Source organism: Paramisgurnus dabryanus, chromosome 21 (genome assembly GCF_030506205.2).
Source record: "Paramisgurnus dabryanus chromosome 21, PD_genome_1.1, whole genome shotgun sequence".
Lineage (NCBI taxonomy): Eukaryota > Metazoa > Chordata > Actinopteri > Cypriniformes > Cobitidae > Paramisgurnus > Paramisgurnus dabryanus.
In genome coordinates, this window is record NC_133357.1 from 9172203 (window position 1) to 9187650 (window position 15448).

The 15448-nt window shown below is 40.7% G+C and overlaps 1 protein-coding gene across 2 annotated transcripts in view; it reads right to left on the minus strand.

The window, feature by feature from the left end:
* Positions 1–15448, minus strand: part of LOC135765014 (kinesin-like protein KIF1C) — a 22365-nt gene continuing 6917 nt past the window's right edge. For both annotated transcript variants that reach the window (XM_065275697.2, XM_065275698.2), the window contains 9 exons: positions 13543–13637; positions 12085–12168; positions 11825–12005; positions 11672–11744; positions 11499–11597; positions 10294–10818; positions 3550–10144; positions 2840–3128; positions 1–2690 (listed from right to left, as the gene is read on the minus strand). In XM_065275697.2, coding sequence (XP_065131769.1) covers positions 9299–10144; positions 10294–10818; positions 11499–11597; positions 11672–11744; positions 11825–12005; positions 12085–12168; positions 13543–13637 — 1903 coding nt within the window. In that variant the 3' untranslated portion in view covers positions 1–2690; positions 2840–3128; positions 3550–9298. The remainder of the gene's footprint in view (positions 2691–2839; positions 3129–3549; positions 10145–10293; positions 10819–11498; positions 11598–11671; positions 11745–11824; positions 12006–12084; positions 12169–13542; positions 13638–15448) is intronic.

The following is a 15448-nucleotide window of genomic DNA, read 5'->3' on the forward strand; positions in this document are numbered from 1 at the left end:
TTTCATCATTTTAAATGTTTTTATTGACATTTTGGGGTTTTTAAAACCAAGTATAGTCACTTAAAATCCAGAAACAAGAAAGAGCAACAAAAAGTGAAAATAAATGAAACCGAAGCAGTGATGTCTGGAGCTAAACATGTCAACAAATGCGCACACAACCACACACACACACACACACACACACACACACACACACACACACACACACACACACACACACACACACACAGCTCATCACGTCTATATATAACCCAGCAGATTAAACATACATGAGCACCTAAACCCATGCTAAACAAAATGTGAATCATAAACTATACTAAAGCTAATAAAGATCAAAAACTAAACAGGTGAAGCAGTAGATTTTGTTGTCGGATCATCTGTCATCTTTCCAAGAATGGTTTTTATCTTAACCATTGACGTGATGGATCTCTCACTGAGCTCAGCGTTCATCTGTACGGTTATATTACAGCATAAACCCAGATGACTTTACTCTCAATCTACAGAGGATCTTTACAATCTTCACGTCTCATATCAGATGATATTTCTTATCAAACTACTAAAAGTCATTTTATTCCAAATAAATAGCAAAACTGAAAACCTCTTTATCACTGCTCTCATGAGAAACATCACACGACATCACATAACCACAACAATTCAACGTTTCTATCATCAATCTAAAGTCTCTTCAGTACTGCACACTTTTCTTAACTTACTCTTTCACTCTTTCTTTTCATTACAGTCTGTCAGTTATTTTGTCTCGTTCATGTCAGTGCTGTATGATGCTCAGTATGAAGTCGTTTAAAGCTATTGCTGGTGTCAGATTGATTTATTGCAGATTGATTTATTGCACCATTGCATTCCTGACATCAACAGCTATTGCATCAGTTTAGATTTCTGCAAGGTGGAGCGGACGAGGTCGTGTCAGGTGGAGCGGACGAGTTTGTGTTGAGGGAATGAGTGGATGAAGTTGTTTCGAGCGGAGCGGCCGTGGTTGCGTAGAGCAGAGCAGGCGAGGTTGTGTCGAGCGGAGTGGATGGTACTTGAGGGGTTGTGATAATAATATTAGCTGCTTTAAAATCCTGGGGCCGGATTCACAAAACATCCTTAAGAAGAAAAATCTTCTTAACTGCCATTTTTATCTTAAATTCAAGCTTAAGAAAAAAGTTAAGAATATTTTGTATTCTCAAAAAAGCTTCTTAAGAAAGTTCTTATTTTTTTCCTATGTTCTTAAGAAAAAACTTAAGAAGAATTCAAATTCTCGAAAAATAAACTGTCTTAAATAACATCTTAAAGTTAGGATAACCTTACAGTAGTCTTAAATCTCAAAATGTAAGATGTTTTATAAGTTAATGTGATTGTTTTAAATGTGACATGTTGTTTTTTGTAGTCTGAAATGAAAATTTAATCAGTTTACTTCACATAGATTAGTTTAAAGAGGAATTCCACACTCATATAATGAAGTTTAATGGCTTAATCAGTAATATGTCATGAAACACAAATATGTATTAGTGTTTTAATAATATTAGCAAACATTTAACTTCCTCCGTAATAGCCTACATTCATTGTGAAATTACTTAACCACTCAGTCCCTCTAAGCGGGAGGCGATCCGGTAATCGCTCCGTCATGTGAGTCGAGGGCTGCGGAACCGCGGACACGCTTCACCCTCCACGTCCGTCTTTTGACGCATGAGCGTGTGTCGCGGGAGACGAAGCCGTGGGCACGGAGAGTGAAGCACGCACACACAGCCAGAGTGCTCGACCCGCATGACAGACCGATTGGGACATTATGGAATTATATTTACGCACCGCACCGCCTTACTAGCTGGCCTCTGTTACAACAGCGAATAACATCATGTAGTAATGCATCACTCGTTTGTATCGCGTTAATGATCGCAAGGTAGTCAAAAGATTAATGGATAAGTGTATTGTTACCTCATTAGTAGGGTATCATAATTCATTTAAAAGCTTGTCATTTTATTCTTAAGACACAAATTTAAGATATTCTTAAGAACAAAATTGAGAACTTTTCAAGAATTGCACTTAGGAACATTCTTACGCACTTCTTATAATTTTTCTTAAGAACTTTCTTATTTGTCTTAAGAATGTTTTCGTGAATCCGGCCCTGGTCTCCAATGGGGTAGAAGAGAGAGGGGGAAATGTTGGCTCTGGTGGGCAGAAGTCATCCTCCTCTAGTTCAATAATCGTTCGTCCAGTCAGGTGAGGTGGCCTGGCACATAGTACGGAATCAGAACCAGGAACGATTACGTCGGGACCTTTGTGTTTGTAGACGTTATGTTCCTGGTCATTCAGGTAGCTGTGAAGGTATCCTACAGCACAGCTGCACAGCCAAGGATTATAAGACAAGTAAACATACGGCAGGTCTGGTTTAGAGGAGAAAAACCCATCGGGCATCAGCGAGACGCTGTTGTTCTCTATGTCAAATTGTTTTAAAGTGCTGGAAGAGACCCTCTCCAGGAGACGAGGTGGAAGGGCAGGAAGCTCATTTTGATAAAGGCTAATGACCTCCAGACGCTGCAAATAGCTGAAGGTGGCATCGTGAAGAGAACGAATCCGATTTCCATCCAAATAAATCTGCATCAGATTGGGAGCGCAACGAAACACCTCTCCACCCAAACCAGTCAACCTGTTTCCAGACAAACGCAAAACACCCAAGTTCTCCAAGACTGGACCTGAGAAACACAGAGAAGGAGAGGGAGGGAGTTTTATTCTTTACAGACATTAACAGTGAAAGCAAAAATGTTTTAGCAGTGCAAATCTTTTCTGTTTACATCTACAATAATATACAGTGAGATCTTTAGATGTCAGTACTGATGTTTACCTGGTGGTTCCAGCACTGTGATCTGATTGTGGCTCAGATCTAACTCATACAGCTGAGGGAATGGAGAATAATCAGACCACGAGACTGAACTGAAGTGGTTTTCTGTGAGCACCAGAACTTGTGTGAGTGGGTCGATCCCTCCCGGAACGGCCGTCAGACCCTGATTCACGCAGCTTACACGCGGCCGGTGGTCCTTATTTCTGTCGCCTTGGCAACCGCTGCCCGCGACAACACACCTCTGCATCATGAGGAAGAGGAGGATGCTAATGATGGCTCTCATGATGAAAGACTGTTCACAGCACAAGTATGACACAACTTTGTATCAGTAACATGTTAGCTTCTTTAACAAATACATCTCAAATACATCAGCACAATTTGTATAAAAACTATATTATTATTTAAAAACAAGTCAAGAGAGATTTTTACATGTTAGTGAAGAGAACTTTGAGATAAAAAGTGCTTTGTTATTATGTCACAAATCAAGAAATATTCAGTGTCTTAAATGGAAAATATTTGTGAAATTCACTTAGTAAAAAAATAGAGCTACAAATATTGTTTCATATCCCAAACTGTATCATCATATACTCTTAAGATTAAACTAAATGCTCTAACAAAACTTCATGTCTAATGCAATGACATCACACAACTACAGAGGATATTAAAACAGAGGATATTTTTCAAGTTAAGAGTAATAATTGTGTGATCTGTACCTGTTTGTGCTGTCGTCTGTCAGACTCGTACTCCTCTTAGACTTCTTATAGGATGAGTAAAGTCATGTGAGCTCTATCTGTCTTCCTCGGACCATAATCTTTTCCTCCAGATGTCACATTCTCCTCCTCCCCTCCTGTTGTGTTTCCTGATAAAAGTTCGTCTCATCATGACATCTGAACTAAAGGGTTAATGTAAAAAACTATATAAAGTTAAATTAAAATACGTTTTTTTTTACATTTCCCCAGTCATCAGTTAATTTTTTTTTAATAAGTCTAGGTTTAAACAATAAATGTATACAATTTAAGGCAGGGCCGGTTCTAGATATTTGTAGGCCCTAGGCAAAATTTATGTTGGAGGCCCCTCACAGCTCACACCCCTCTAATTTTCAGAATAATGTGAGAATGTGTTTTTCTACTGCATAATCAGATGAGCACTACTAATAAACATGTTTTTCCCCATTACTTTTACTTTTTATTAAGTTTTATCAACAAATTGATTAACTTTATGCTAAAATGTAATTAGAAATTATGCAAAACCACATGTGTTAAAAATTTTAAGGCAGTCACATTTATTAAAAACACCACCATTTTGGGATAACACAGGATAACAGTTTTGCTTTCTCCAAAGAGTAAAATTAAAAAGACAACTGTACATTGCAAAAACCCAACCTTAAAAAAATTATAGGTGAACACCTTCTAAAAAACTTTTATTGTTTTGTTATTTTAACTTGTTATAAAGAAGAATTTCCCTCTTACTTAACCAATATACAGTATTAAGTTATCTATCAGACTATTGCAATACCTTTTTACAAACTACCTTAAATATCCATACAAGTCAGCTGCCACTGGAAGTTAAACAGACAAACTACTTTCACGATTTGAAAACTAAAATAAAGTGTAGAGAACTTACAAGATATACAGACAGTTTACTTAGGTAACGCCGGTTTTGTTTGCTGTTCGACTTTGAATACAAACTTTTTTAAATACAAACTTAATTCTTGCAGTGGTGGCGCCGCATAAAGTTGAACTCACCTTAAAACTTTATTTAATGCTGTCAGTAGTGATTTTCGAACCAGCGCACATGGACTTAGCAGTTATGGAGGCCCCCCTTCCAAACTTGAGGCCCTAGGGCCTAGGCATTTGCCTACTCTGCCTATAGCTAGCGCCGGCCCTGATTTAAGTGAATTTTAAAGCACATTGTATAGATTATTGGTCTAGTTTTAGACTTAATCTCTTAGGTCATTTTGTTCATCAAGAAAATAGATCTGGATTTAAGAATTTTTATATATTTGTACTAAAAACAAGATAAGAATACTAGGCTAGAAAGTCATTTGGCAGTGCAAGTTTAGCCGAGTGAGCCGGTTTTCATCTGACACCTTACAGCTGCAATCCGTAAAAGAGAAAAGAGCTGGAGGTGTTACTGACTGCAGCTGTATGATACACTAATATATGATATCAACTTAATTCAACATCGCTGCAAGTGCACAAGGAGGTGGTCAGTCACCATCGGTGGTGGATTGAGCATCACATCAAACTGGAATTGAACCTGTGTGTCTCCAGATAGGGAAACAGAAACAAGATGCTGATATAATGTTCAAGCAATACAATCATACTGTATAACTGATGTGTTTGTTTGTGTGTGCATGCTCACGTCTGGTCAATGCACGATGATGAGTCTATCGGTGATTCTCACGAAAACTTGGTTTTAAAAATGTCAAGCATGAAAATGTAAAAATTGCTTAAATTTACTTTTTCCCACCAGACATTGAAAAACAAAGTCTAGAGTAAATGGGAACATTAATTTAAACACTTTTACTTATCATTTAACACTTTTTGTAACATAATTTAAAAAATTAGTCCTAAAAAATCTCATTACCGCAACAGTCAGAAAACATCAACACTGACATATTTTCAAAATGACATGACAAACCTGAAAGAACATAATTTGGAGATTCTGCACATGCATTTAAAATCAAAGTATTATGCTTCTATTAATTAAATTAACATTTAATAAGCATCTGTTGCGGTAATGATAATCAAAATGTCGTGTAAGCATTCTGACAAGACAATATTTCAAATTAACTGTAAAAAAATGATCTTACCTGGTAGCCATCTTGAAGTAACTGGTCCATGTGCTTGGTCATTCAAAATCAAACTTTATTACAATTCTGTATGTGTGCTTAAACTGTTCTCAAAAAGTGTTGCGGAGGATGAGAACATCAGGCATGGACACATCATTTTCCTAATTTTTCTTCATTATTATTATACATGAATATTCAGTAAATAGTTTTTCTGTCATCTAAAGTAGTCTAGCAAAACATCCATTTATTTTTTTTCTAAATATTTTTGTGTTAATTTGATAAAATTACAACATAACGCATGTTCAAACACAGCCGGACACATTGCGGTAATGAGAATTTCAGCAGAAAATGAGATAAAATTGACAAATTATAAATTCTTATGTTGAAATGACACATTGTGCAAGGTAGAACACAGTATTGAGTTAATTCTCTGAAGCAGACACCACATGTAAGTGTATAGAACCTTTTACTGTTTATACACAATGATGACGTGGAAACGTATGTGCACACATTTTGGCAACGGAAGAATGCCAAGAATCAGCAGAGAAGCAACGCAAGACTTTTATCAACTTTTTCAACACAACTACCAGATCTGTGTACTATAGTGGAGTGGATAGAAGACGTTAGCAGATATAATAAATATAAAGATGCCAGATACATATGCATATATTAGTATATTATGTACTGCAACCAAACACAACAACCAGACATTTTGATGCTGGGACTCCGTTTTGATAAACTTTCTGAGTTGCTAACACGATAGAACCAATGGGGAATAACACCACTTCTGTTGACTAAATGCGCGTGCAGGCTATTTGATCACGTGAGCTGTAAAAGGGTCTATTGGAGGGAGTGTGGTGATGTCCTGATTATTAAAGTTTTCCATCTGCTTCATCAACATCACATCACTAACACTACTGATTTATTTCTGAAGAGCTACAGGAGTGGATATCAAACACCACAAAACATTTCATCATTTTAAATGTTTTTATTGACATTTTGGGGTTTTTAAAACCAAGTATAGTCACTTAAAATCCAGAAACAAGAAAGAGCAACAAAAAGTGAAAATAAATGAAACCGAAGCAGTGATGTCTGGAGCTAAACATGTCAACAAATGCGCACACACACACACACACACACACACACACACACACACACACACACACACACACACACACACACACACACACACAGCTCATCACGTCTATATATAACCCAGCAGATTAAACATACATGAGCACCCAAACCCATGCTAAACAAAATGTGAATCATAAACTATACTAAAGCTAATAAAGATCAAAAACTAAACAGGTGAAGCAGTAGATTTTGTTGTCGGATCATCTGTCATCTTTCCAAGAATGGTTTTTATCTTAACCATTGACGTGATGGATCTCTCACTGAGCTCAGCGTTCATCTGTACGGTTATATTACAGCATAAACCCAGATGACTTTACTCTCAATCTACAGAGGATCTTTACAATCTTCACGTCTCATATCAGATGATATTTCTTATCAAACTACTAAAAGTCATTTTATTCCAAATAAATAGCAAAACTGAAAACCTCTTTATCACGGCTCTCATGAGAACCATCACACGACATCACATAACCACAACAATTCAACATTTCTATCATCAATCTAAAGTCTCTTCAGTACTGCACACTTTTCTTAACTTACGCTTTCCCTCTTTCTTTTCATTACAGTCTGTCAGTTCTTTTGTCTCGTTCATGTCAGTGCTGTATGATGCTCAGTATGAAGTCGTTTATAAAGCTATTGCTGGTGTCATCATCACTGAGGCTGTTTCATAAGTTCACATGAACGTGTCATCAACTATAAAAATAAAGCAGATTTGGCTATCCGAGGAAAGGGATCTGAGCTTGAAATATTTCCCCCCAAACCCAGAGTATCCCCCCCTCCTCCAGCAGAGAGTGAGGTGATGGGGTGAAGGAGGGATGCTGGACAGCTATAGAGAGAGACCTCTGTGTGCTGATTGGTTGGATTACATGATCACGCTCCTCCTGAACTTCATCCGTTTCTATCAGTTGTTGGATTAAATTCTCAGTAGACCCTGGGTTTATGATAGTTTCACACTTGTAATTTACAAGCTGGGTTATCCCTGAAATTAACCCATGGTTATGAAACCCTGCTCTTGAGTTAACCCCGCATTGCAGTGCCAAACGCATACATTGTGAAATGAAGCAGGGTTATAATGTTATGACCCTAGTCAATCCCAGCTGAAGCAGCTCATCAAGGTGTTCAGGGTTGATCATTACAGACAGGTGTATGAGCAGGGTTTCAGACATCTGACCCAGGGTTTAGGAATGCAGTGTAAAACGTCAGATTATGAATACCCAGGATTATCTCTTAACCCTTGGTTAAGTATGAACGGTGTGAAATTTGAAACCGATAAGTCAAGATTCCATTAACCTGGGGTTTAGAAAAGCCCTACTGTGTGTGGACAGGTGAAATCTACAGCTCGCTTTAAAAAGTAAAAAAAAATGTTGGATATTAATCAAATGTTCATCCAGCTTCAAACTGAACTCTCAAACAAAGTTGAATCATTTAAAAGAATCAAACCTCATTGCTGCAGGTCTAGAGAGTCGTGAATCATCTGTAGAGTCAGATATATAAACACGACGTCAGGAAACTCTTACTCTGCGTTCACACCAGAAGCGAATTAAGCTTAAGCTAGCTTGTAGTGTCAAAAAGAGAGCATGTTTTACGCTCCAACCTCTTAACTCGTTTTCTTTCAAGCAAGATCCTTTTAATTCCTGTTTCTATAAAAGTACGAAGATGTGTCGTACAGGGTGTCCACATACAGCCATGTGGATTTTGTCCTCCATTGTTGTTACGCATTACATCATAATCACATCACTACTAGAGCAAGCTCCTGATTGGTTAACACGGCACAAATATCCACCAAAGTTCAGATTTTTCAACTCGCCTGAGACACTCCATTTGCACAGTGTCATTCGTGCTGCCTCATTCACGAGAATTGCACCGCAGGATGTCTATCGCATCTTTGCATTGACTTAAAATGTTAATCACCCACGCTTAACACGCTTCATTCACGTCTGGTGTAAGCGCAACATAACCTTCTGTCAGATATCTGCCTGTTATTCTGAGCTCTGAAACTTCACTTCAATCAATCAAATCTTCAACATCTCACAGATGTTCACATTAAGGCACTGAGGCATGAATATATAACATCTACTGCTGAGTGATTCAAAGCACAACTAGTTTGAGTTACTGTGGAGATACACACACAGAGTTTTGAGGTGCCATGTGTTTGAATCAACTAACTCACACCAACAACAACAACAACAACAACAACAACAACATGTGACACAACTTATGCAAGTATGCAAACACAACACAGATTGATTTATTGCACGATTGCATTCCTGACGTCAACAGCTATTGCATCAGTGTAGACTTCTGCAAGTCAGGTTTCTCATTCAGGTCGAGAGAGTAACACACTTACTGCTACAGTAACACAACAAGAACACACGAAAAGGACGCACAACAGGAACAGAACGATCACCAGCAACCACATCTGAGTTTGCATACTTGCAGAAAATCTCTTTCTGACTTAAAATGATGGAAAGTTGACACACACACACACACGCACACACACACAGGAGCCCAGTAAAGTGCATGACGTCACATCAGACGGGTGTTTCTCTATTCTTAAGGTCAGGTGCACTAAACTGTCGTCTCATGCGTGGAGGGGTGACGTACCCCTGGGCTTTGTGGTTGTTCGTCCAACTTCCAGATGCGTGTGGTGCAGTCTGGTAGTTTTGGGGAGGTTGCTGGTGACGGCCCCACGTCTGCGTGTACGCCGTGGCGTAACCCTCCTCCTGTCCTCGTGCCCAAGGGCCCGGCGATTGACGCCGATATCGGCCGCGGCCCGCCTGCTGCGAGTTGTTGTTGTGATGAGCGTTGCTATAGTAACCCTGGTTGCCGGCCAAGGCAGAGCCATCCAGCGAGTTGCGCCTGTACTGCCACTGCTGTGGAAAATCATTGCCGTTGCTTCCATTGGGGTAGTGGCGAGGCGTCCAGGGGCGACCGGGAGAAGGCGTTCGCATGATGACCGGCACCTGAAAGGGTACAGGAAGTAATGGCACGCAGGGGGCGGAGTTTCGAGTCTCGTTACGCTCCTCCTTATAGTCGTTGGGCCCCCAGGAGAGCCGGTGTTGCGGGTTGCTCTTAAAGGGGAACTTCAGCTTGCAGTCCTGCGGAGGAATGAAGCGGCCCGTACCGGGAAGGTGAACGACGGCCTCTCCTCCGCCAGCTCCTCGGCGTAGCTGCTTGGTGATCTGCTGCTGCTGCAGGTTGTGCAGACGCGTTTGCTCCTGTTTGAGCCAGCGCAGACGGCCCCGGCGGAAGGCAGGGTCTTCTTCCATCAGTCGTGTCACCCGTTGTTCTTTGGGGAGTTGTGAGCTGCGCCCATCCTCCTCATCGCTCCGCCCCTGGACGACTTTCTCAGTCAGATCCTCTGATGATTCATCATCCTAAACGCATTAACAAACGATTACTGAACACGGTGAGTGTGTCTGTAACACATGTGTTCATTACTAACGTGTGTTTGAGTTCCTGCAAGCATAACAGTTTGAGATTTTAACCTGATCAACTAAATGTGTAATATTAATACATTTGTTACCTGCTGTACTGCTGGTATGATGCTCTCCATCTTTATCATTCTATCTCTGAGGGCTTTGATTTCCTCATCCTTCATGTTGTTCTGCTCTTTGACCTCCTGTAAAATATCCGTCAATTTGTCGATATGCGCTTTCAGATCGTGCACGCCACTTTTGACGCTTTCCCCATCCGCGCAGGCGTCCGTGTTCTCCTGGGCACGCTCGTCTCCCAGGCCCACCGTCTCCCAGACGTCCTGCGCCACCTCTCTCCACGCCTCCTTCTCCGCGGCGTCCCGTCTGCCGTACATGCGGCACAGCTCCTTCATCTTAACGATGGCCAGCGCCTCCATCTCACGGCGAGTGTGTCTGAAGTCGCCGAGCGCCACCTCGTAACAGATCTCCTTCACCGCCTGAAGCTTTAGGTCACTCAACGTCACCTGCTCGGGGTCTTTGCAGATTCTCCGGCGCTGTGGTATCTGGTAAACTCGTAATGGTTCCCGCCGCTTTCCGCTGCTGGGCAAACCGCAGCGCTTCACTATAGACTGCACCTGATGGACAGACAAAGACAACCGTCGTCTGACTTTGACAGAAATTATGTCAGATAGGTAGTACAGTTTTGCACTTAGCTTGGGGTTTTAAAAGATGTAGTTAAATCAGATAATGCCCTAAGGCAAATCCATGTTAAACTGTGTGGAGACTGTGTCAGTTGACCAATCAGAACAGAGTAGGCTACCGAAAGGTGGGGTTTAGGCAGACTGAATCTTTGAATGGCTTTGCACGAATCGTTTGGGGATCTCTGAGAAATGGGGTAATATTACATTTATATTTTAAGAAAATAACTGTGTTTTTTAACCTCTGTTTTTTAACGTGTTGTTGTGGACTCGTTAACAATGTTAGGAATCTTAGAAATTGGACGTGACCGGCACTTTAATGGTACATTCACATGGGCGTAAGCGTTAATGCTTCTCATTTATGTTGAATGGGTGACGTCACGCGTTGTTGAACTGAATTGTGGAGCCATCGGCTTGCGTCACTGCCGTTGCTCATGGCAGACGTTTAACATTTCTCAACTTTTCAAGCACCACCGTATGCATCAGCCAATCAGAACGCCTATTAATTACATTTATGCACTGTGATTGGCTGTTGGCCACGCTTCAGACGTGCCTTCAGTCAAGCGTTAATGCTTACGCCCCGTGTGAATGTACCGTAAAGGTTTTGTCTGTAATACCTTGTTAGCTGGTAGTTTCTCTCTCAGAGATGAAATGAGTCTCCAGCTCTCCTCACAGGAGCGTTTATCTGAATCATCTCCACTGTCTGAGTCTGCGTACTGAACAGACACATCATTTAACAAACATTTACAGACATTATGAAGATTCAGGACAATCTCTTAATCTCTCTCACCAATCTCTGCTGTTCCAGCAACAAATCTGCTTCCTCTTTCTCTCGACGATACTGAACCTCCACATCCTGTAACCTGAGACACAGACAGAAATTAAAAGTAACATCTCAGCAAACGTCTCTTTCTCTCTCTCTCTCTTTCTGTCTCTCTCTAACCTTCTCTCCATCTCTAGTTTAATGTCGATGCCCTGTTTCTCCAGCAGCTCTTTCTGAGCATAATTCCAGTCCACCGCCTCCCCCTGCAGCTCCAGGCAAGAACTGCGCTCTCGCTCCAAACGTGCCTGCTCCGGGTGATTGAATCGGAAGACGTGGTTCTTACCCATCACAATACGGTTACCTGAAACACGAGAGGTAAAGGTGAGGAGGTGATGATGGGACGATGAGCTCAGATGAATGCAGTCCAAACACTCACTGACCCTGTCTGAGCGTCTGACGCTCCAAGATCTGTTTCCCGTTCACATACGTCTCCGCTCCGTCCAACGGCTCCAGAATCACCTCCACTAGAGACAGACAGACAGACAGACAGACAGTGATTCATTTGTGTCAGTCTGATCACAAGATTCAGTCAGAAATGATTCAGTGTCACTCAGTGCGCCTGCTGATCTTCTGTACTCCATTATCTCAATCAAACACGACTCAACTAACTGAGCTTTGATTAAGATCAGTACAGTAGATCAGCGGGATCAGATGACCTATGACCTCTACATGAGGATTAAATTCAGTGAAAACTTCTGTGTGCATCTAAACAAAGCGTAAAGTATTTAACTGCGCTGCTTTAGGTTTACTTTAAGCGATGAGCATGCTTGTGAATATTTGCTGTATTTAGCGCTGTTAACTACATGATTGTGATCAGATCACAAAGTTTTAATAAAAGCAGGTGCACATGGGGTCTCTCTTATAAATGTGACAGAAATATAAGCATCTGTACAGGAGACAGACAGAGGTGTGTATGACTTTATAAATGTTCAATATTAAAGTTATTAGATACAGATATTCAAAATAATCTTCATCTCTGTAATAACTTCATATTGTCTTTATAAATTCTGCACAGACAGCGGCTGTGTTTAAGTCCACTTTTAGACATCCAGACACACAGAAGTGACTTCATCTTTGTTAAGTGGATGAGAGAAGTTGATTTGATGGAGAAAGTGAGTCAAACGCTGATGGGTCTGCGCAGCACCGCATGAAATCAAACACACCTGCAGTGTTTTCACTGAATTTAACTCAAGTCATCAGATGATCTGTTTAAACACCAGTAATAATAAACACCTGTGTGAATGAGGAAGAGAGGATGAAGAAGGACTGAGAGAATAACACAGCTGACATGACATTAAACATTAAAATCACAACAGGACGACAATAAAGATAAAGTGAGTGATCAGGTCGGTGTATGGGTGTGATGGGCGGAGCTTATGAATTAATCAATCTTTCAAATGATACCTGCGTCAAATCCCAGCGACTGTTCCATTAACGGAGAGAAAACCATCACAGTACATGAGTGTCTATTACTCACACAATCACATCCACTTACAGAAAGACTTTAACCCTCACAGAAATCTGTATCATTTATAATCCTGGGAAACAAAAAATGTCTCTGCAGCGTGAAAAATTACTGCCGTTTCCATCTTTGTGGGGACATTTGGTGCTCATACTGTAGGCATTACTAGGCACACACACACCACTCACACACAATGCCCACACACACACAACGCGCATGCACATGCGCGCACACACACCACACGCATGCACGCTCAAAAACGAACATGCACACACACACACACCACGTGCACGCACTACACGCACACACACATGCACACTCACCACACACACGCACACACAAAAACGAAAAAGACACACCACACGCACTCTTTTACCTTCTCCATTGTTATTGATGTGACTGTAAAATACACAGTGTTCCTCTTTAATACACTGACCAGTCAGTTTAATGTCCACATTCTTCTGACCGACCCTGAACACACACAACACAAAACACAACACAACTTAATACTCTACACTAATACACAATAATTATTATACACCAGTAAAAGGTGCAGTGTGTAACTTTTAGGAGGATCTCTTGACAGAAATGCAATGTATAAAATAAATGTATATAAACCATATAAAAAATGTGTCATAAATAAAAATGACAATTGAGATTATTAATAGAATGTACGTTAGAGACCACTGGTATAGAGATTGCAAGTGCAAAAAACATGTAGTTGTGTTCATATCTTCATTTCTCTTCTGACATTTAAACTTGAAAATTTTGAAAATTGACTGGCATGTGCTGCCTCTTTATTGGACCAGGTTTAGGCCATTGTTTAAAATGTGCTGAAGTTAAAAAAAAGTGTACCCACATCACATGAAATAAATGCATTTCAGATGCAATACAATACAAATATAAGTGATTTTTGTAAACCTAATTTTGTCCCACTTCTGTAGAATAAATCATATAACAAATATTATTTATATTCTTTAAAGCTGTAGTCTACGATGTTGAAAATCGGTCGAGAAAGCCTGAGGCGGTTTGGAAGTTTTAAAAAACTCATCCCGCCCCTCTGTGCTACCTGATCCCTCCCACCGGGAAACGACATGAACAACTTCACTCAGTCAAGCTGTGATCACCGGTAGTAAACATCGGAACACAGATTTACAGAGCAGTAAACACATAAAGCCTTGAAGTAATTAACACTTACAATTTTGACTGATTGACGTTATTTACTTTCACAACAACGTTTGGCATACGTTTCCCCTCCTGAGCCACGTTTCCCCTGGTCAAAAGTGCAACCCAGCGCACATTAATTGCACAATAATTATTAGCTAGTATTGGTAAGGTTTTGAGTAATTGTTATAGCAGCACACAGCGCATCTTGTTCAAATTCCGATCGGCTCGAACAGAAACCCGCTAGGCCTATTGAAATTCAAGCACTTTAATAAATATAATTACTTTGACCCGTGATACACGATGCTAAATGGCTAACATTCCAATGCCGACCGGCAGCATGAGCATGTTGTCAGACTGAAGATATTTACGTAACACCTCACACCATAAAAGTATAAATAAATGCGTGCCTGCTCAACAAAAAGTCCGCCGTGTCAACGTCAGTTTTCAGTCCCATATCTCGCTGACGCTTCCTCCAACAGTCAATGGCGGACCCTATATTAATTCGACGAGTCCGCCGTTTGAGTCTCCGTTTATATCTCTGCTCTTTCTTATACAGACTTTCTCATTCTTCCAAGCAGGAGCCGCTTGCTGCTGTCTGTTTGTTTGTTTTTTCTCCATTTGTGAGCTGTTGCTACTTTGCTAGCTACCATACACTGTCACAAATTTCATGTCGCGGGCGGGGTGGGGTGGAGACGCGAGCGCAAAGGTGGAGTTTCAAGTGGAGCGGGAATTGGATGAGAGCAGTCGACCAATGTAAGCTGTCCGGCCTCAAAGCTTACATTGGTCAAGTTCTCTGCCACTGTACACCCAATAGAGTGAATGGATTTTTTTCATTCTTTTTTCTCTTCATAGTGTTAGGATTTTACTGTAGAACCATAACCAGCATCTAAACAAGGTTATTAATAATGAACAATCTTTGAAATCGTAGACCAGGGGTGGGGAACCCTGGTCCTGGAGGGCCACTGTCCTGCAGAGTTTAGTTCCAACCCTAATAGTTTAGTTCCTCCAGGACCCAGGATTCCCCACTCCTGTCGTAGACCATAGCTTTAACCTGAAATAATTATGAGACTCAGTAAAATAAACCGTTTAAATAGAAAAATCACACACACGCGCAC